The following is a 23,359-nucleotide window of genomic DNA, read 5'->3' as shown; positions in this document are numbered from 1 at the left end:
TGTACAGTGATACATGCGTTGTACTGCAGATATGGAGTCCAGATCACCATTTTACCTAATGCCCTATTATGCCACTTTCAGTGCTCTGCACTGAAATTCACAGTGCGGACTGCCATGCTGTACTAGCATAATGGAGAGGACTTATGTGCGCATGTACAGCAGCCCTGACAATGTATTTCACTGCAGCTCTGAGCGCTGACAGCCAGGGAGTGGGGGCAGTAATGATCCGGACTCCATATCTACAGTACTACTCATGTATTAGTCCAACATCGTGGTGACAGATTACCTAATGGGGTTATCTGATTTTATCAAGTTATTTCCCTATCTGAAGCATAGGGAATAACTAGATCCAACAATTGGGACCCCCAAAGCTCATTAGAAGGGGGACCCCGCCCCTGTGAGGATACCTGAAATAAACGGAGCTGCAGTGCACTGCCAGTCCATTCATCTCTATGGGACTGCCAGAAATAGCTGAGCGTTGTTACTCAGCGGTGCCATAAGATGAATGGAGTGACAGCGCGCATACTGGACCTGCTGCTCCATTTATCTCAGGGTTCCCCAAAAGTTAGAGCCCGCCCTTTCTTGTAATTGGTGCTGGCCCTAGTAGTTGGATCTAATAGTTATTCCCTATACTGTGATAGGTGATAACTGGATATAACCAGAATACCCTTTGGGGCCCCATTCAGATAATGGCCGCCGTGCCCAAGCTGCAGACTGCAAACAGCAGGTCCACAATACACGGGCACTGGCCATGTGAAATCTGTGCTGTGGTGCAGACCCATTGACTTGAATGGGTACACGATCCGGAATATACGACAAAAGATAGAACACGTGCATAGGCATGGATTGGAAACCCAAGGAAACACTTGGAAGCTCTTCCATGGACTTCTGATTTGTGCCTCTGCACCGCAAAAGATAGGACATGTTCTATCTTTTGCCATATGTTGCAGATCGCAGACCCATTCAAGTCAGTGGGTCTGTGAGTTCACGCGACCGGTGCCCGTGTATTGCGGATCAGCGGTTTGCATCAGGGGCACGGTGGCCATACGGTCATCCTAGTGGGGCCTTAAGGTAGGTATGTGTCTAACAGAATATTTTAAATCCTATGGGGGAGATTTATCAAACTGGTGTAAAGTAGAACTGGCTTAGTTGCTCATAGCAACCAATCAGATTCCACCTTTATTTTCCAAAGAAGCTGTGAAAAATGAAAGGTGGAATATGACTGGTTGTTATGGACAACTAAGCAATTTCTACTTTACACCAGTTTAATATGGATTTGGGTCATAACATCCAATGTTTTCTATCCCTAAGGGTATACAGTATGGATGACGGCAACAGAACTGATGTGGATGGAGAAGATCCCATTCCTCCCATTATAGAAGAGGAAACTGAAGTGGACTCTCCCAGCAGTGCATCTAAAGGAGACACAGAGCAACCTATAAATCCTCCACTGATCTCTATTAACAAAGGTGAACCAGTGCTCCCATTTATCTATGCTTCATATTTGTAGTACTGGGTGCCATAATCCGTTCTTCTCATGCCACCCAAGCATCACTACTTTGGTTGCAGTAAACTGAACTGTAGTAATGAAAGCAGTGGTTCAACTATTTGGATATAGATGGTAGTTCCATATATCAGATCTTCTACACACAGGAGAACCCACCTCATAGAGCTAGAGAACAAAGTAAAAAAGGACTCTTTTGTGATAGAGTTGAGCCAGTTTAGAATTGTAAACTATATACAGGGTGGCCCACAAAAAAGTAGCCCATCTCCAATATCTCAAAATGAAACTGCCCATAGCAACCAATCAGAGCTCTACAGGGCTCTGAAAAAATGAACGCTGAGCTGTGATTGGTTGCTATGAACAACTAAGACAGATTAAGGTCTCTTGCAGGTCTCTAAGTATTTTGCGGTCCGCAGAAAACAGATCCGCAAAAAATACTGATGACATCCGTGTGCATTCAGTTTTTTGCGGAACGGAACAACTGGCCCCTGATAGAACAGTTCTATCCTTGTCCGTTATGCAGACAGTAATAGGACATGTTCTATCTTTGAACGGAAAACGAAAGGCATACGGAGTACCTTTCTTTTTTTTTTGGCGAATCCATTGAAATGAATGGTTCTGCATACGGAATTCAAGAAACGAAACGTAAACGTAAAAAAAAATGTTCGTGTGCAAGAGGCCTAAGGGTCCATTCACACGCCCACAAAATGGGTCCGCATTCGTTCTGCAATTTTGCGGAACGGGTGTGGATCCATTCATTTTCAATGGGGCCGCAAAAGATGTGGACGGCACAGTGTGTGCTATCCGCACTTCCGTTCTGAGGCCCCGCAAAAAAAATAGAGCATGTCCGCTGCCACAGAGAAGAAAAGGCATTTATATTATTGTGCCGGCCATATGTGGTCTGCAAAATGTGGAAAGCACATGGCCGGTGTCCGTGTTTTGCGGATCCGCAATTTGCCGACCGCAAAACAGTTGCGGACGTGTGAATGGACCCTTAGGCCCCTTTCACACGAATGATACGGATTGGCTCCGGATGTGTTCAGGGTGCGTTCAGGGAAACTCGCACCATTTTGCAAGCAAGTTGAGTCAGTTTTGTCTCCGATTGCGTTCAGTGTTTTCCGAGCGGGTGCAATGCGTTTTAATGCGTTTTTCACACGCGTGATAAAAAAATGAAGTTTTTCAAACAACATCTCTTAGCAACCATCAGTGAAAAACGCATTGCATCCCGCACTTGCTTGCTGATGCAATGCGTTTTTCACGCAGCCCCATTCACTTCTATGGGGGCCAGGGCTGCGTGAAAAACGCAGAATATAGAACATGCTGCGATTTTCACGCAACGTACAAGTGATGCGTGAAAATCACCGCTCATCTGCACAGTCCCATTGAAATGAATGGGTCAGGATTCAGTGCGGGTGCTATGCGTTCACATCACACATTGCACCCGCACGGAAAACTCGCTCGTGTGAAAGGGGCCTTACTGTTAGTCAGTTTGATTTGGAGATATTGGAGGCGGGCTATGTTTTGTGGGCCACCCTGTATAATCTATTATATATTAATATTTATTGTATTCCATAATTCCCAAATGGACAGCTACTGTATCCTCTACTTTTTTTTTATATATAAAATTATCTTCTACTTTTCTCACAAGTCGTTACGTACATTGTCCCAACCAAATGCAAACTCATTGCTCTAGTTAATTACAACCTCCCCCCGGTTGCCAAATCAGCTTATTTTTTTTTGTTAAGTATACAAACATAGTAGTGTAGGTTTTTATGGGTGGGTCGTTTTTTGTTGTATTTGATATATAATAGATATATGTATGACAAGTTCAGCCAGCAGGAGGCAGCATCACCCACCAAGAGTTTTTACTCCATGACTGATGCTTCCTCTGGTTCAGGTTTTTCCCTGTGAGACAAGGAGGTAGATAATGCTTAGGGGTGGGTGGGCTTTGCTTTATATGGAGGCTTTGTGACAGTCATTGTATTTGGGGGGCACTATGGCACTAGACCTGCATTCTTTATAATAAACCCATTTTTTAGGTTTGCTTACGGTCCAAATGGAAGGTGCTAACAGTAATTTCTTCTTTCTGAATCTCAAAATTGACTTTTCAATATTAAATATGAAAGTACACAAAGTGGTGTGTGATTATAGATGTTCATTACTAAACTGTGTAAATGTCTCTTGTTACTATGACAACCAAAATATGCACAAATCTCAGCAACACTGATTAACAGTTAAGATAAGGCAAGTAATCCCTGTGAAAGTGAACTGAGTATTACTTTACTAGGGTGGCCAGTGTGTGTGTGTATAATGCGTATGTGTGGGCATAATGTGTGTGTTGGGGGTGGTATATGGTTATCTGGAAATCCTTTCTCTGTGCACATGCTCAACCTGCTGCTCCCTTCTCCGTCCCTGTTCTTATGATTGGTAGGGCTCCCTTCTCTGAACTTGGTAGACTCATTGTGTAGCTGGCTCTGAAGCATAGATGGGTCTGAAATGATACATGAGACTCGTGTAAACTGAGAACTATGCAAGTTGTTAGTATCAGTGCCTCTCATAGGCTTCCAGACTGCTCACCCACTTTAATAGTGTACATGCTACAATATACCTACACCTTTTATTACAGGTTAGGGGGGCTTATCAAGGGTGTACGACAGTTTCCGCAGTACAGGAGTCACAATTTTTTATTTTTTTTTGCACAAGTGTCATTTTGCTTGAAAAAAATGCTACTTTTTCCATTTTTATTATGCTCTCACCTCTTTTGAAAAAAGTAGTGGAATGGGGCGTGGCCTCCCGCACACCAAAAGATTTGCTATCATTTATGTCCCATTCTGGCATAAACTAAACCTCAAATCTACGCCAGTTATGAGTGTCTATTTGCTTTTATGGTGCATGATCTGCTAGGAAGATGAACCCATTTTACAACTTAGTCCTCTGTCATTAACCACTTAATGCACTGTAACATACTATTATGTCATGGTGATGGTGCGGGCTGTATTATACATCAGCCACCCAGGTCTCACTGATGGGATCAGAGATAACTCAGATGATTAGATTAGATTGAGCAAGTACATTACATAGCCAATGAAACACAGAACACAAAAGTGACATCTACAATGACATTTTAAAAAGGCATTTCTTGATTTAACAATATTACAGGGAAAAAAAACTCCTCCTTAACCTTTTGGTACAGTACTGATAACATTTATAGCACCTACCCAAATAAATTATTCAGACAAGCTGTGATTCGGATGATCAATATCCTTTAAAATTCCCCACACATCTCTTACGGTAAAGGCTCAATCGACAGTAAATGTATCGACGGTAAATGAACACCCAGTCTTAACCACCCATTGTTACAATTTGTGATTAATTATAGTACAACTACCATACCATGCAGCAATACAGTTGGTAAGTATGCTTTCAATAGTACAACAATAGAAATCTATCATTATCTTGGGACTAAGACTAGCTTGTTTTAGGCAAAAATAGAATTGCTGTTTAGCCTTTCTAACCATTGTAGTCAATTGTAAAGTGTATCAAAAGATAGTGGCTTCAAGTCCTCTTAGGGGACAAAAAAAATGTAAGACAAGGTGAATAGATTAACCCCTTATATGCCGTGATCAACGCTGACAGCGGCATATACATGTTTCGCAGAGGGAGAGGGCTTCCTCTGCCTCTCCATCATCCCCCTGTATTGCAGTGACAGGGGGTCAATGGCTGCCATGGCAACCCCAGGCCATGCAAAGGCCTTGGGTTCTGCCATGTACGGAAGCCTGTGAGACCCAGGCTCCAGATGGGGTCTCGCAGGCACACTGTCAATGTAGTACAATGCAGCATGTATTGCTGTGTCCACAACGACCTGCTCTATAAAAATATCACATGGTCTATCCTTTCAGGTGAACGCTGTCAAAAACAAAAAATGGTGCCAGAACACCCATTTTTTGGTTACCTTGCCTCACAAAAGCATAATATCGAGTGATCAAAAATCATTTGTACCCCAAAATAGTACCGATAAAATAGTCACATTATCCTATAATCTCCAAAATGGTGTCACTTTTTGGGAGTTTCTGATCCGTTGGGATCCGTTCTGAACGGATGAATGCAATTGTATTATCTGAACGGATCCGTCTGTGCAGATCCTGCGAGTGTAAAAGTAGCATGATTCCCACAATCGTGATCGGTCCAGGAAACATAGTCAGTGTTTCGGCCTCATCTTCTGGACTGACCCTCTGTCCGGTAGATACAGTCAGTTCATATCTGTTGATCTATTGTCTTGAACTGATGAGGTGATGTGAGCACAGTGCAATAGATCCACAATCACATACAGTCCTGTTCAAAAGTTTAAGACCACTTGAAAAATGGCAAAAAAATCATATTTATCATGGCTGGATCTTAACAGGGTTTCAAGTAAAGCTTCAACATGCAAAAAGAAGAAATGGGAGTGAGACAAAACATTTTTGGAGCATTCAAGGTAATGAAAACAACGAATAAACTGAAACAGGCTGTTTTTCAGCTGATCAAAAGTTTAGGACCACACCTCCCAAAAAAAACGATTGGATTTAGATCAGGGGAACACGCAGGATGGGCCAAAAGAGTGATGTTATTCTCCTGGAAGAAGTCCCTTGTCCTGCGGGCATTGTGTACTGTAGCGTTGTCCTGTTGTAAAACCCAGTTGTTACCACACAGACGAGGGCCCTCATTCATGAGGAATGCTCTCTGCAACATCTGGACATAGCCAGCGGCCGTTTGACGCCCCTGCACTTCCTGAAGCTCCATTGTTCCACTGAAGGAAAAAGCACCCCAGACCATTATGGCGCCCCCTCCACTGTGGCACGTAGAAAACATCTCAGGTGGGATCTGCTTGTCATGCCAGTAACGTTGGAAACCATCAGGAACCATCAAGGTTAAATTTTTTGTCTTCAGAGAAAAAAAAAACTTTCTTCCACCTTTGAATGTCCCATGTTTGGTGCTCTCTTGCAAAGTCCAAACGAGCAGTTCTCTGGCGTTCAAGGAGACGAGGTCTTTGAAGACGTTTTTTGTTTTTGAAGCCCTTCAGTCTCAGATGCCGTCTGATGATTATGGGGCTGCAGTCAGCACCAGTAAGGGCCTTAATTTGGGTTGAGGATCGTCCAGTGTCTTGACGGACAGCCAATTGGATCCTCCGGCTCAGTGCTGATGAAATTTTTTTGGGTCTTCCACTTGACTTTTTTGTCCCTCAGGATCATTTAAGAAATTCCAAATGACTGTCTTACTGCGTCCCACCTCAGCAGCGATGGCGCGCTGTGAGAGACCCTGCTTATGCAGTTCAACAACCCGACCACGTTCAAAAAGAGAGAGTTTTTTTGCCTTTGCCATCACAACGTGTGACTACCTGACATAAAATGACAATAAATCCACATCTCTGCACAGATTTGGCCTTTTAGGCCTTTTTCGCACTACCAGGTTTTTTTTCTGTTTCCGTATCTCCGTTCCGTGCAAAGATAGAACATGTCCTATATTTTGCCGTAAGTCATGTTCCGTGGCTCCATTAAAGTCAATGGGTCCGCAAAAAAAACGGAATGCATACAGAAATGCATCCGTATGTCTTCCATATCTTTTCCGTTTTTTGCGGAACCATCTATTGAAAATGTTATGCCCAGCCCAATTTGTTCTATGTAATTATTGTATACTGTATATGCCATACGGAAAAACGGAACCGAAACAGAAACAAAATGGAAACAAAAAACGGAACATTGGATCTGTGAAAAACGGACCGCAAAACACTGAAATAGCCATACGGTAGTGTGAAACAGGCCTTAAAGGCATGTGGTCCTAAAATTTGGATCAGCTGAAAAACAGCCTGTTTCAGTTTATTCGTTGTTTTCATTAAATTGAATGCTCAAAAAAAGTTTTGTCTCACTCTCCTTTCTTCTTGTTGCATGTTCAAGCTCTACTTGGAACCTTGTTAAGATCCAACAATGTAAAATATGATTTTTTGCCATTTTTCAAGTGGTCTTAAACTTTTGATCAGGACTGTATGACCTGCCTGCATCATAAACACTCTGATACACTCAGTACCGGTCAGGGGAGCTACAGCCAAGACAAGGACTGTGTTTCCTGGGCCGATCACGGTCATGTGTATCAGTCCCATCATGATACATTCCCCCCTGTGTGTTCCTTTCGATAGACCATATTTCCCTGTAACTAATGGTAATTATTATGACTATAGTTAGTGTTATTATACTGCACTTTACATACCTGGTATATGTGGATCTAGTATTTATTATTATTTGTCTTAGCGAAAATGTATGCTTGGCATTATGGTGTTATATAGTGTTTTATAGTATGTAGTCTGATTAATTTTCTGCAAACTATAGACACTATCCTGCGGTTAGGGGATAACTTCAGGTTATCAACATACCCTGTATTTTTTAAACTGTTTTATAGATTTGTATATACGGTATATGGTGACTGGATGTGACAGCCTATTACTGAAAAATCTTGTATTGATGTAGTATAAATGACGGATAAGTTATATCAGTGGACCTATGTAGATGTTTCTTATCCATTTGATATTTCTTTGACAGATGCAGAGACCAAGGGTCAGAGACGTCGAGGGGCAGCAAAGAGACCAAGCTTGGCACCAGGATCAGCCAATACTGTGTCCTCTCCCACTGCACCAATTCCAGTAAGTAGCCATTTATATTTATACAGTACCTACAGTGAGCAAGTAGAAGTCCCATACAACAGTAAAAAACGCATGGAGTGTAAAGATCTTTTATGATTTATTTTTTTATTTTACAGCCAGCAGGAAAAAAGAACAATGTACTTTCTAATGAAGCCAGAAAGGAAATGGCAAAACTAGCTAAAGTTACAAAAGATGAGAGAAGAGCTCAGTTGGATGCAAGACATAAGTATTTGGTCTCCAAACTGGCTGATGGATTAGGAATTGGGGAAAATGAAGTTGAAGACTTTCTTATTTCTGATGACAAGGTAAAGTACAATCTTGGTCAACAATGACACCTAGTGGCTTAATGTAGTTTGCAACAGATCCATCCAGTTTAATCCATAATAATCCTTTTTTATATGCAGCACATTACAATTAGTAAAGTAACAGAATGGCAAGTAAATGAAATAAAAACCACCAGACTGATGGAAGAAACGTCCCTGCCTATAAGAGCCTGTTTACTTTATATTGTTATTGTTATTATTATTATTAGAGCTGGTTTACAATATTATTATTAATATTATTATTAGAGATTGATTAAATTATTTAATCATTTCGCTTTAACCCCTAAAGGACGCGCGCCGTACATGTATGGCGCTGGTGAACGTGACTTAAGGACCAGCGCCGTACATGTATGGCGGGCTGATCGGGGGCGGGTGCAGGAGCTGCACCCGTCTGATCAGTGGCATGGACCTGGCAGTCACTGACAGCCGGGCCCCTGCTGCATACGCCGGCATCGGTGAAAACACTGATGCCGGCGTGTTAACCCCTTGTATGCCGACATGCAGAGGGTTCGTGGAGGGTATGGGTTATGTAAAACTGAAACAAACAACAAAAAAAGTAGTCATATTTGGAATTGTCGCATCCGTAACAACCTGCTCTATAAAAATACCACATGATCTAACCTGTTAGATGAACATTGTAAAAAACTAAAAATAAAAACAGCTATTTTTTGTTACATTGCCTCACAAAAAGTGTAATATAGAGCAACCAAAAATCATATGTACTGTAAAATAGCACCAACAAAACTGCCACCTTATCCCGTAGTTTCCAAAATGGGGTCACTTTTTTGGAGTTTCTCCTCTAGGAGTGCATCAGGGGGTCTTCAAATGTGACATGGCAACTTAAAATTATCCCAGAGAAATGTGCCTTCCAAAAACCATATGACGTTCCTTTCCTTCTGCGCCCTGGCGTGTGCCTGTACAGCAGTTTACGACCACATATGGGGTATTCCTGTAAACTACAGAATCGGGGTAATAAATATTGAGTTATTTTTGGCTGTTAACCCTTGCTTTGTTAGCGGACAAAAATGGATTCAAATGGAAAATCTACCAAAAAAGTGAAATTCTGAAATTTCATCTACATTTTCCTTTAATTCTTGTGAAACACCTGAAAGGTTAACAAAGTTAGTAAAATCCGTTTTGAATACCTTGAGGGGTATAGTTTCTAAAATGGGGCCATTTATGGGTGGTTTCTATTATGTAAGCCCCGCAAAGTGACCTGAACTGGTCCTTAAAAATTGGGTTTTGGAAATTGTCTTAAAAATTTTAAGATTTGCTTCTAAACTTCTAAGCCTTCCAACGTCCCAAAAATAGAAAATGTTTGCCCTCATATCTGGAGTGTTTGGGACACTGCAATAAATGTGGATTTATGAGCTACCAACAGGCTCTGCAAAATAGGAGAGACATTGCAACAAATGTGGATTTACTAGCTCCACACCAGTGATATTGTGCATTGAACCTCACCTATATTACAATTATCCTGTTTATCGTCGATCTATCTACAACTTGGAGCTTTTTTCGACGTAACAGGTTTGTGCAATCTAGCAAGGACATCCACAAGTGTTAATATACAGGCTATATATCAGAGTGGATATATGGCTGCCTATCTTGGCATTTTTATCTCATTTTATGTGATTTTATTTTTGATATTTTAACTGTATTATAGTGTGACATTCCTGTATTTAAGTGGACATCCGTGTAATAAATTCCATATATTCCCATATAGCGAGTGCCCTTCTCCTATCCAATTTTCTAAGATGTTATATTCATTTATTGGTTATTAAACATGCCCCCTCAGTCATATTACTACCTTACATCCTAATGGCTTCTGTAGAATTCAGGCAGCCCAAGCCGGGCGGCCGGCGCGTCTCTCACTGACGTCACTTGCCTGCGCCGCCGGCTTCATTCAGGCACATGACAAGAGTTACGCTGCCGCCCGTCTGGCCTGCCTGAATTCTACAGATGCGATTAGGATGTAAGGTAGTAATAGGACTGAGGGGACATGTTTAATAACCAATAAATTAATATGACATCTTATATTAGTGCGGCGGGGCGGGGCTATACTACACTGACTGCACCGCCCCACCGCTATTGCCAGCCCCCAGAACCTCCTCCCAGTCCCTCCCCGAGTCCCCGCTCGCTCCTACATCGCAGCTTGCGATGTAAAACGGCAAGCATTCGCCCCATAAGACGCAGGGGCATTTCTCCCCCATTTTGGGGGAAGAAAAAGTGCGTCTTATGGGGCGAAAAATACGGTATTTTAGGCGGTATCACTATCTATTTTAAAAGCAGAGATATTGAAATTTTTAAAATTGGCAATTTAAAAAAAAAAAAAATTGTAAATTTTGTATTTTTTATAAATAAAAATGAAATATTTTGCCACTGTCATGAAGTACAATATGTGACGAGAAAACAATCTCAGAATGGCCTGGATAAGTAAAAGCGTTTTAAAGTTATCACTACATAAAGTGATACATGTCAGATATGCAAAAAATGGCCTGGTCCTTAAAGGGGTATTCCCATCTTGCTAAATCAGCCTGAGCTGCAGTTACAGCAGAATTCACTTCCTGGTTTGAGGCTTCTAAAGCTGGGCTGGCTTAGGCAGCTAGAGTGAAGGCTGACCACACCTCCTTATGACATCACACTGAGAACTCAGTCCTTGCGTGCTAGTTCATGTGAAGAGTATGACTCATCAGTCTGGCAGCCTGCAGTGTCTGTGAGGCCCCTCCCCCTGCTGGGGAATCATCAGAGAGCCATGTGAAGTGAGCTCAGTGTACAGTAACACGTGGCTGTTCTGCAGTTTTACACACAAAATCTCTGTCTGATCTTTTACAAACCCATTCTGTGCATCAAAAACTATAATTCCATATTATACATTAGCTCAAAAGCTTGACCAACCCCCACCCACCAGCCAGGGGAGGGCTGGCAGCCTTAGTCCTGGGGGGCAAATCCAGTCAAGTGGCCCATTTTAGCCCCGCCCATTATTAAAAGCTCCTCCTACATATAATAGGCCACTCCCAACAAACACTGTTCAGCTGACATTCTATTGTTGAGGCCTGTCTCTACACATCATCCGGAGAGGGGAGGCCTGTCCTGGCTGCACTGCCTGCTTATATAACAAGCTACAGCCAGGAAGCTCCTCCGCTCTCCTCCCTCCCCAGATCCTGCTCATTGCCTGTGGTTCCCCCCACCATCTGCCACCCACCCGTGGCCTGCTGCCCCCTTTGGCCGTCCTCACCCAGCTCTGAATACTCCTTCTGCAAATGGCAGGGGGAGGAGCCGGAGCAGCTCTTCTCCTACATAGCGCCCCATACCTCTTACATCCAGTGATGTCACCTTTGTTGTAGACGTTCCCTTTCCTCATCTTCTCCATTCAGACCAGACCGCCATGATGATTTTTCTGCCATCTCCCGTCTCTGCAGAGATTGAGAAACAGACATTAGTTTCCCACATTTCCATCATCTTCACATCTTCTGAACACCCTTTCCTGCCACCCCCAATACTATACTGCAGAAACAGTCCCCCTAGAAATACTACTACCACACAGATAGTGCCCCCTTCAACAATTATTGGCACACAGTGCTCTAAAAAATAACTGCGCCCAGACACTTAGGCCTCTTTCACACGGGCGTTGCGGTAAAATGTGCGGGTGCGTTGCGGGAACATCGCGATTTTTCCACGCGAGTGCAAAACATTGTAATGCGTTTTGCACTCGCGTGAGAAAAATCACGCATGTTTGGTACCCAAACCCGAACTTCTTCACAGAAGTTCGGGTTTGGGATCGGTGTTCTGTAGATTGTATTATTTGCCCTTATAACATGGTTATAAGGGAAAATAATAGCATTCTGAATACAGAATGCAAGGTAAAATAGCGCTGGAGGGGTTAAAAAAAAAATATAATATTTAACTCACCTTAGTCCACTTGATAACGCAGCCGGCATCTCCTTCTGTATTCTTTCTTTAGGACCTGGGTAAAGGACCTTTGATGACGTCACTCCGGTCATCACATGATCCTTCACCATGGTAAAAGATCATGTGACGTACCATGTGATGACCGGAGTGACGTCATCAAAGGTCCTTTACCCAAGTCCTAAAGAAAGAATACAGAAGGAGATGCCGGCTGCGCTATCAAGTGGACTAAGGTGAGTTAAATTATTTTAAATTTTTTTTTTAACCCCTCCAGCGCTAGTTTACTATGCATTCTGTATTCAGAATGCTATTATTTTCCCTTATAACTATGTTATAAGGGAAAATAATAATAATGATCGGGTCTCCATCCCGATCATCTCCTAGCAACCGTACGTGAAAATCGCACCGCATCCGCACTTGCTTGCGGATGCTTGCAATTTTCACGCAACCCCATTCACTTCTATGGGGCCTGCGTTGTGTGAAAAACGCAGAATATAGAGCATGCTGCGATTTTCATGCAACGCACAAGTGATGCGTGAAAATCACCGCTCATGTGAACAGCCCCATAGAAATGAATGGGTTGGTATTCAGTGCGGGTGCAATGCGTTCAACTCACGCATCGCATCCGCGCGGAATACTCGCCCGTGTGAAAGGGGCCTAATAGTATAAAGATAATGTCCCCCAAAAATAATTGTGCTAAGCTGATACTATGCCAAGGTGCCCCCAAAGTAACAGTGCTCCCCAAAATCCCACCAATAGAAATAATTCTCTGCCAGACCACACTTAGTAGTAATAATGCCTCTGTAGTGCCCATACTAGTAATCATGTTCCTCATAGCCCCCCAGTAGTAGTAAAGCTCCCCATAATACCCCCTAGTAGTACTAATTCTCCCTATAATATGACAGTACATGAAATACCCCCGCTTAGTGCCCGCAGTTGAGCTGATGTCCCCATAATGTATGCCAGTATAAAATACGCCTATATAGTGCCCCAGTAAATGCCCTCATAGTGCTCCTCTCCCCCTTCCCCATAGTGTCCCCCATAATATGCCAGTAAAAAAATGCCCCTTCTTAGTGCCCCCAGCAGATGCCCCTATAGTGCTCCTCTCCCCCACAATGTGCCAGTAAAAAATGCCCTTTTCTTTGTGCCACCATATGCCCCAATAGTGCTCCACTCCCCCATAGTGCCCCCAAATAATGCCCCCTTAGTGCCACCAAATGCCATAGTGCCCCCCATAATGTGCCAATAAAAAAGGCCCCTTTAGAGCCCCCACTTCGCCATAATGCCCCCAAATAATGCCCTATAGTGACACCAGATGCCCCATAGTGCCACTCTCCCCTATAGTGCCCCCCATAATGTGCCAATAATTACAAAAAGCCCCTTTAGAGCCCCCAAATACCCCCATAGTGCTCCTCTCCCCCATGGTGCCCCCCATAATGTGCCAGTAAGAAATGCCCCCATAGTGCCAGCTTCCCCCATAGTGCCAGCCCCCCCATAGTGCCAGCTCCCCCCAATAGTGCCAGCTCCCCCATAGTGCCAGCTCCCCCATAGTGCCAGCTCCCCAATAGTGCCAGCTCCCCAATAGTGCCAGCTCCCCCATAGTGCCAGCTCCCCCATAGTGCCAGTTCTCCCCCCCCCATAGTGCCAGTTCTCCCCCCCATAGTGCCAGCTCCCCTATAGTGCCAGCTCCCCCCCATAGCCATAGTGACAGCTCCCCCCGCAAAGAAAGAAAAAAAAAACACACTAATACTTACCTCCATCAGCAGCGATGCGATGCAGGCCTCTTCCGGCCTGTGCCCCTGCTGTGTGCTGCCCGGCTCAAGCGGCACGATGATAATGACGTCATCACGCTGCCTGAGCCGGCCTCTGATAGGCTGCAGGCATTAGTGCCTGCGGCCTATCAGAAGAACAGGGGAGGGACACGCTACTCCCTCCCCTGCCCCACAGCACAGCCATCTGTATCGCTGTCCTGAGGACGGCGATACAGATGAATATGGAGATGAGTGCTTCCACAGTGGAAGCGCTCATCTCCTACTGCCCGCCGCCACCACCGCCGCCGCAATTACATCCAGGACCGCGCCGCCTGTGGTGATCGGCGGTGCGGCCCTGAGGAATAAAAATATAAATAAATAAATAAAAATATTTGTTAAAGATGGCCCAGCGGCCGTTTTTTTTAGGGCGGCCTGGGGGGCAACTGCCTCTCTGCCCCCCGGCCCGGCCCAGCCCGCCCCTGCCACCAGCACTGATGCAGATTTGTTTCCATTACAGCTGTACTCTAGTTGTGTATAAACCTTACACTATGTATCTTTATAGATGCATATACAGCTCAGCTACATGTGTCTTCTTCAGTCCCCTAACATCACTTTGGCTGAATGGCTTCCTATACAGCCCTGCTACATCTTTATTCTACTCCCCCACTAGCACTGTGTCTGAAAAGCTTCATATACAGCTCTGTTACATCTGTCTGTTTATCTCTCTAACCAGCACTGTGTCAGAACAGCCACATATTCAGCTCTGCTACATCAGTTTCTCTCTTCCACCAGCATTGATGCTGACCCGCCACATATACAGCTCTGCTACATCAGTTTCTCTCTTCCACCAGCATTGATGCTGACCCGCCACATATACAGCTCTGCTACATCAGTTTCTCTCTTCCACCAGCATTGATGCTGACCCGCCACATATACAGCCCCCCATATGCCTCCATCAGCCCTCAAGTGCCTCCATCAGCCCCAAGTACCTCCATCAGCCCCCAAGTGCCTCCATCAGCCCCCAAGTGCCTCCATCAGCCCCCATATGCCTCAAACAGCCCCCATATGCCTCAAACAGCCCCCATATGCCTCAAACAGCCCCCATATGCCTCAAACAGCCCCCCATATGCCTCAAACAGCCCCCCATATGCCTCCATCAGACCCCATATGCCTCCATCAGACCCCATATGCCTCCATCAGCCCCATATACCTCCATAACCCCCCTATATGCCTCCATCAGCCCCCATATGCCTCCATCAGCCCCCATATGCCTCCATCAGCCCCCATATGCCTCCATCAGCCCCCATATGCCTCCATCAGCCCCCATATGCCTCAAACAGCCCCCCATATGCCTCAAACAGCCCCCCATATGACTCAAACAGCCCCCCATATGCCTCCATCAGACCCCATATGCCTCCATCAGACCCCATATGCCTCCATCAGCCCCATATACCTCCATAACCCCCCTATATGCCTCCATCAGCCCCCATATGCCTCCATCAGCCCCCATATGCCTCCATCAGCCCCCATATGCCTCAAACAGCCCCCCATATGCCTCCATCAGACCCCATATGCCTCCATCAGACCCCATATGCCTCCATAACCCCCTATATTCCTCCATCAGCCCCCATATGCATCCATCAGCCCCCATATGCCTCCATCAGCCCCCAAATGCGTCAGACAACCCCCATATGCCTCAAACAGCCCCCATATACCTCCATCAGCCCCCCATATGCCTCCATCAGCCCCCCATATGCCTCCATCAGCCCCCCATATGCCTCCATCAGCCCCCATATGCCTCCATCAGCCCCCATATGCCTCCATCAGCCCCCATATGCCTCAAACAGCCCCCCATATGCCTCAAACAGCCCCCCATATGCCTCCATCAGACCCCATATGCCTCCATCAGACCCCATATGCCTCCATCAGCCCCATATACCTCCATAACCTCCCTATATGCCTCCATCAGCCCCCATATGCCTCCATCAGCCCCCATATGCCTCCATCAGCCCCCATATGCCTCCAACAACCTCCCATATGCCTCAAACATCCCCCATATGCCTCAAACATCCCCCATGTGCCTCAAACAGCCCCCCATGTGCCTCAAACAGCCCCCCATGTGCCTCAAACAGCCCCCCATGTGCCTCAAACAGCCCCCATGTGCCTCAAACAGCCCCCCAAGTGCCTCCATCAGCCCCCAATCATTGGTGGTGCACGTAGAAATAATACTTCACCCACCGCTTATGTCCTCCGACGCTGTCCGAAGCGTTCGGGCGGCCGCGCATGCGCAGAACTATATTAGCCGCGGCTCAAAAGAATATGGATCCGCGCATGCGCGGCCGGCCGGCGACGTGTGCGTTCAGTGTCAGTGAGGAGGGCGGCCGCAGCCTCGCAAGAGATAACATTGCGCAAGCGCGACCCATGGATGCGGCCGGCGAGCGGTGGCCATATCCATGGGCAGCGAAAATAAACAATAGATATTGAAAATTATATTTGAAAGAGAAGAGTGTGATTTTTTTTATAGTTCATTGGGGGATAAATAATTTTATTAAATATGATTAAGAAGATGGGAATACCCCTTTAATATGAAAAATGGCAGGGTCCTGAAGGGGTTAAATGTGTTGTCCAGTTTCAGGATTTTGATTACCTATTTTCAGGGCAGGTCATCAAATTCAGATTGGTAGGGGTCCGACTCCTGACACCCCTACCGATCAGCTGTTTGAAAAGGCTTTGGTGCTTGTACCAGTGATGCATCCTCTTTCCTGTTCACTTGCACGCTGTCGGTTTTGTAGCTGCAGTGCAGGGTAATTACAACTTACTCTCCCCAGTGGTGAATGGGAGAGGAACCTGTCATTACCCTGCACTGATGCTGCAAAGCTGACAGCGTGCAAGTTAACAGGATAGAGGACGCAGCACCTGCAAAAGCGATGCGGACTCTTCAAACAGCTGATTGCTGAGGGTGGCGGGAGTTGGACCCCCAATGATTTCAAATTGATGTCCCATTCTGAGTACAAGAAATCGGCATCATGAAACCAGACAATCTGTTAAGCGATCAAAAAGGAACTCCTGTACTCTAGTAGCCCATTGTCTTAATACTCAAAATATAGCAGAATACATACCTGGATCAAGTTTTACCATGAAACAAAAACAACTGCAGTAAATAGTTACAGCTCCATTTGCCATAATAATCCTTTTTAGCTTTTTCTACAACCTGTCTTCCCTTTTGGGCTTTTTTGGCCTAGCCACAAGATATTCCATAAATGTCCCATAGGTGAGAGTCCCCATCTCGTACCCCTCCTGTGTCAAGAATAGGACCTTGTTGCATGCTGCAGTAAATGGGACAGTAGGCTGCACGTCTCTCCCTTCACTGCTATGGAAATTCCAAAAATAGCTGGGCACACTTACCTGGCTATTTTCGGAAGTCCATTTTTTTTTAATTTCACCCGACAAATATATTTTTTCCTGTTTTTTCAATACCAGATATGGTAAATGAAATAGCCTCATTAAAAATGCAACTTATCCGACAAAAGATAAGCCCTCACAAAGCTATGTATACAGAAAAAAAAAAAAAATGGGTAGAGAGGAAAAAACGAAAATTGTTCCAGTCCTTAAAGGGTTAAAATCAATGCAACCCATTAGTGTTTATTCCATTGCTGTTATGGATCCATCAAAAAATGTATGTAAGCAAAGCCTAAACAAATATTACCATTCATTAATACTAGTAATGGCAACATAGGGCAGAATGATTGATAACATATCAAATGCTGTCATAGTATTATTACACAGGATGCACCGCTTAAGGCTACTTTCACACTAGTGTTCGGGTGTCCGCTCGTGCGCTCCGTTTGAAGGGGCTCACAAGCGGTCCTGAACGCAGCCGTCCGGCCCTAATGCATTCTCAGTGGAGGCGGATCCACTGAGAATGCATCCGCCTGCCAGCGCTCAGCCTCCGCTCCGCTCAGTGAGCGGACACCTGAACGCTGCTTGCAGCGTTCGGGTGTCCGCCTGGCCGTGCGGAGGCGAGCGGATCCGTCCACACTTACAATGTAAGTCAATGGGGACGGATCCGCTTGAAGATGACACTATATGGCTCAATCTTCAAGCGGATCCGTTCCCCATTGACTTTCAATGTAAAGTCTGAACGGATCCGCTCAGGCTACTTTCACACTTAGAAAATTTTCTAAGTTTTAATGCAGACGGATACGTTCTGAACGGATGCGAACGTCTGCATTATCGGAGCGGATCCGTCTGATGAAACATCAGACGGATCCGCTCCGAACGCTAGTGTGAAAGTAGCCTTACTTGTATATTGCAAATATTTTTATGTGAAAATGCCTTTAAATCGTTTTTCAGTCAAAAACTGGTGAAAAAAACCCATACATATCCCTGTGCTCGCTCCAGTGCACATTCTATTCTGCAGGGCAGTAGGGGTGTTGGGGCACTCAGCCCGGACAGCTCTGCCCAGTAATGCTTGGGGCACTGGATTTCTTGCATAGACTGGAACCCCCTGAAGCCCCACTTACCTTACCACTTACTACTCATTTGTTATGCTGAGAAAATGATAAACCCGTGTTAATGTGTTTCTTTCTCTTTACAGTTTAGTTTAATAGCTGATTTTTTTGCTGCTAATGGATCAAAAAAACTTATCTTTTTTTACCAAGAGGTTTCTCAGGTATGTCTGCACACTTATACACTGATACTTATTTTACCCCACAGTTCACACCATAAGCAATATCTGTCTCATTTTATTTTATAGCCGAGTAAGACAACTATTCCGATGTGGGTGGAAGGAGCAAATCTGAACGCCTCTTATACAAATGTACAGAAGAAGCTTTTTATCACCACGGGCTCCAATGAAGTATGTGTCATTTAGTCATAAATACATTATATTTATCTTAATGGTTGATCCTGAGACGTAAGGGAAAGGTGGCACTTATTATTATTATTATTACCGCCTTCATAGCATCTGTGTATTATGTCACTGCATGCACGGCACACACAGGGCTTAGGAAAGTAGGGGCACTAGGTGACCCTGTCTCCTGTCCTCGAACCCTGTCAGCTGTGAACAGTTCACACTTTATGGCATGTGCAGTTCACAACAGCAACGGATTAGGAGGAGAATCTAGAAGATCCTGAGGCGGCCATCTAGAAGATTACTGACACTTGCAAACTCTATAAACCAGAAATGCAGAGAGCTTGCAATCCTTGTGCTACACTAATTGGTGTTGCACAAGGACTGTCTACTCAATGGCCCACATTTTATAATGTGACACCTTGCCGTAAATTGCATCAAAATTTGAAACCGTTTGGATCATCTAGAAAAACTCAGTTCAGCTAGCTTGTGCAAGGGGTGTGCTTTAATGAGAAAGGCGGTTTGGCTTAGGCTATTTTCACACTCGCGTTTGGTGCGGATCCGTCATGGATCTGCACAGATGGATCCGTTCAGATAATACAACCGTCTGCATCCGTTCAGAACTGATTCGTTTGTATTATCTTTAAAGGGAACCTGTCACCTCCAACAAACATCCCAAGCTGGCAGCAGTACCTTAGAGTAGCCAGCAGCATTTTCTTCCTGCAGGCAGAGAGGCAGAAGCTGTAAAAACGTTCTTTAATCCCCTGCCGGCGCGCTTCTCTAGTCAGGCTTGAAGTCACGGAGGCAGCGGCCTCCTTGCTTCAAGTCACGGTAACCACGCCCCCTTCCCTGCCCCTTCGCTGTGACTGACAGCGCTTATGCAGAGAGTTCGGCTGGCTTTGCCGAACTTCCAGCTGTCAGTCACAGTGAAGGGGCAGGGCAGGGGGCGTGGTTACCGTGACTTGAAGCAAGGAGGCCGCTGCCTCCGTGACTTCAAGCCCGACTAGAGAAGCGCGCCGGCAGGGGATTAAAGAACGTTTTTACAGCTTCTGCCTCTCTGCCTGCAGGAAGAAAATGCTGCTGGCTACTCTAAGGTACTGCTGCCAGCTTGGGACGTTTGTTGGAGGTGACAGGTTCCCTTTAACATAGCCAAGACGGATCCGTCTTGAACACCATTGAAAGTCAATGGAGGACAGATCCGTTTTCTATTGTGCCAAATTGTGTCATAACGGATCGGTCCCCATTGACTTACATTGTCACCACGTACACAAGTCACCACGTCTACATGTTGTCTACACAAGTCACCACGTCTACATGTTGTCTACACAAGTCACCACGTCTACATGTTGTCTACACAAGTCACCACGTCTACATGTCTACACAAGTCACCACGTCTACATGTTGTCTACACAAGTCACCACGTCTACATGTTGTCTACACAAGTCACCACGTCTACATGTTGTCTACACAAGTCACCACGTCTACATGTTGTCTACACAAGTCACCACGTCTACATGTTGTCTACATGTTGTCTACACAAGTCACCACGTCTACATGTTGTCTACACAAGTCACCACGTCTACATGTTGTCTACACAAGTCACCACGTCTACATGTTGTCTACACAAGTCACCACGTCTACATGTTGTCTACACAAGTCACCACGTCTACATGTTGTCTACGCAAGTAACCACGTCTACATGTTGTCTACGCAAGTCACCACGTCTGCTTGTTGTCTACGCAAGTCACCACGTCTACTTTTTTATTGTTCTAGGAGTTCTTGCTAATAGTTTCATAGCCTAATAATTGATGCCATTTTTTCAAACCTACAATAATTTATCATAACACAACAATTATGGGGAAGTATGGTCCAAATAAAATTATTTATTTATCTTTTGTTTTAGGGGTTAACAGGGACATGCCTGTTCTTTTTGCGCACAACAGATAAAGCAATTACTACAGCCAACGTTATTCAGGTGAGAGTCTCTGTAATGGCTGGTTGCTCATGCCATGGACAAGTGCTCATATCATCTCCTGTATCCAAATTCACATTCTACAGACTAAAGTTAACTGGCATGTATGCCTACTAGCATGTACTGTTCAATTGTCAGCCCGTGTAAAGGGCCCCTAATAATAGGTCATGATTTGCTGTTCTGTACAGGTAACTTTTCAGTAGCTAGTATAAATATCACCACAAGCAGAATTACAATGGCCAGTAACACCTCTATATAGATAACACAGAATCCACCATTCATAGTAGGTAGATATCACAGCTTATCAGCTCTCTCCTGATCTCTGCACAGGTCACAGAACATGTCTAATAAACTCTCCAATCTAAGTCCATGGGATCCCCTCTTGTCTATTGTGTCTATGGCCTATGTAGTTGCTCTAAAAAGACAGGAAGTGTTAACAACATAATTTAGGCCTAGTGGCTAGTGTGAAAATTGCATAATTTTATGATTGTATGTTTTTTTAAATATAGATAGTGACATGGAAAAATACTAAAAAATCTAAAAGAACATGCTTATCTTAAAAACATGGGGGTCATTTATTATACTGAAATATGCCTATATTAGTCGTGCAGTGGGCGGTGCAACGGTTAGTTGCGCTGTCATCTGCAACTTTTTTCCACTCTTGCGAGGTCTAAAACTGTGGGTGGAGAAGGGGACGGGCCGGCTAGGAAGCTGTCTTACATTTAGAACTGCCGCTGGATGCGCCGAAGTTATGGAGAGGCCTGCGCCTCTTTATAACTTCAGCGGATCCAATATCAGCTTAGGGCTTTATTAAGACTTGCATCTAAAACGCAGCTCTTAAAGGGTTTCTATCACCTCGTTTTGACATAATTAGCTATCAGACACTAGCGATCCGCTAGTGTCTGCTCTACCAAACAATGCTATTATAATACCTTTGTGTGCAGCCGTTTGCCTAAAAAACGATCTTTTATTGATATGCTAATGAGCCTCTAAGTGCTATGGGGGCGTCTTTTCAGCACCTAGATGCTCGGTCTACTCACACAAAATGCCGCCCAGCGTGTCCCTCCAGCCCGCCCATCTCCTCTGGAATGCGATCCTCCCTCTGAACCAGCGGACGAATTCTCGCGCCTGCGCCGTGCGCGTCTGTATTTGGCGCAGGCGCAGTGAATGTCTGACCGCTCCCTGCACAGACATCTCCACTGCGCCTGCGCCGATGACGTCAGAGTGCTCCGAGGAACAGACGACGCCCGGCAGCAAGCAGTGGAGATGTCTGTGCAGGGAGCGGTCAGACATTCACTGCGCCTGCGCCGAATACAGACGCGCACGGCGCAGGCGCGAGAATTCGTCTGCTGGTTCAGAGGGAGGATCGCATTCCAGAGGAGATGGGCGGGCTGGAGGGACGCGCTGGCCGGCATTTTGTGAAGGTAGACCAAGCCTCTAGGTGCTGAAAAGACGCCCGCATAGCACCTAGAGGCTCATTAGCATATCAATAAAAGTTCGTTTTTTAGGCAAACGGCTGCACACAAAGGTATTATAATAGCATTGTTTGGTAGAGCAGACACTAGCGGATCGCTAGTGTCTGACAGCTAAATATGTCAAAACGAGGTGATAGAAACCGTTTAATAAATGAGCCCCATGATTTAAATAATAAGTCATTTTCTCATGACACAGATGAAAACCTGCAAGGTTTCGGGGTATTAAACGACTGGATGGGATGACAGGACTTTTAACAGTATTGCGCCCATGGCCTTGTTTCTTTCCTTCGATTTCCTTTTGTTTGGCAAGATAAGTTTAATCCCAGTATATACTGTATGCAGATGTGATACATGAAGTCAGTTACTTGCCGATTGACATCCTTTTTGCTATCGCTGATATGATGGGAATGTCATTGAAGAGTGAGGAGAATTAATATAACCTAATGCAATGGTAACATAATGTTTGCTGTATAAAATATCATGCAGGCGTTAACATGGCAGGTAACAGTGAGGAAATGTATGATGAAATATCACACATATCACTTTTCTTGTAGGAGGTGAACTTTAGCATGTTTGAATGCACAAATGGCAACATTCTCCAAGGCCTGGAAATCTTACTTGCCCAAGTGTTGGTGCCAGCACTGAAGTGTCAGGAGGTATGATAATGCAGTCATCTGTCTGAACTCTGTCTGTCCATATGGTTGAACACGTGGTGAATACACATTAGTTTAAAGTTGAACCAAAACAATCATTTGTTGAGGGAGATGTAACCACTTAAGGGCTCATGCACATGAACGTATTTTTTTTCCGTGTCCGTTCCATTTTTTGCGGACCATATGCTGAACCATTCATTTCAATGGGTCCACAAAAAAAAACGGATGGTACTCCGTGTGCATTCCGTTTCCA

At 44.8% G+C, this 23,359-nt stretch overlaps 1 protein-coding gene across 1 annotated transcript in view; it reads left to right on the top strand.

The window, feature by feature from the left end:
• The first annotated feature begins 1,321 nt into the window (after window positions 1-1,321).
• The window catches only part of LOC121001312 (dynein heavy chain 5, axonemal-like), a 304,445-nt gene continuing 282,407 nt past the window's right edge, over window positions 1,322-23,359 (top strand). Inside the window, 7 exon segments of the mRNA XM_040432320.1 lie at window positions 1,322-1,469; window positions 8,074-8,174; window positions 8,291-8,479; window positions 18,752-18,826; window positions 18,911-19,012; window positions 20,910-20,981; window positions 23,008-23,109. Coding sequence (XP_040288254.1) covers window positions 1,322-1,469; window positions 8,074-8,174; window positions 8,291-8,479; window positions 18,752-18,826; window positions 18,911-19,012; window positions 20,910-20,981; window positions 23,008-23,109 — 789 coding nt within the window.

Source organism: Bufo bufo, chromosome 5, assembly GCF_905171765.1.
Source record: "Bufo bufo chromosome 5, aBufBuf1.1, whole genome shotgun sequence".
In the NCBI taxonomy this organism is placed as follows: domain Eukaryota; kingdom Metazoa; phylum Chordata; class Amphibia; order Anura; family Bufonidae; genus Bufo; species Bufo bufo.
This window is presented reverse-complemented; position numbering and strand designations above follow the sequence as displayed.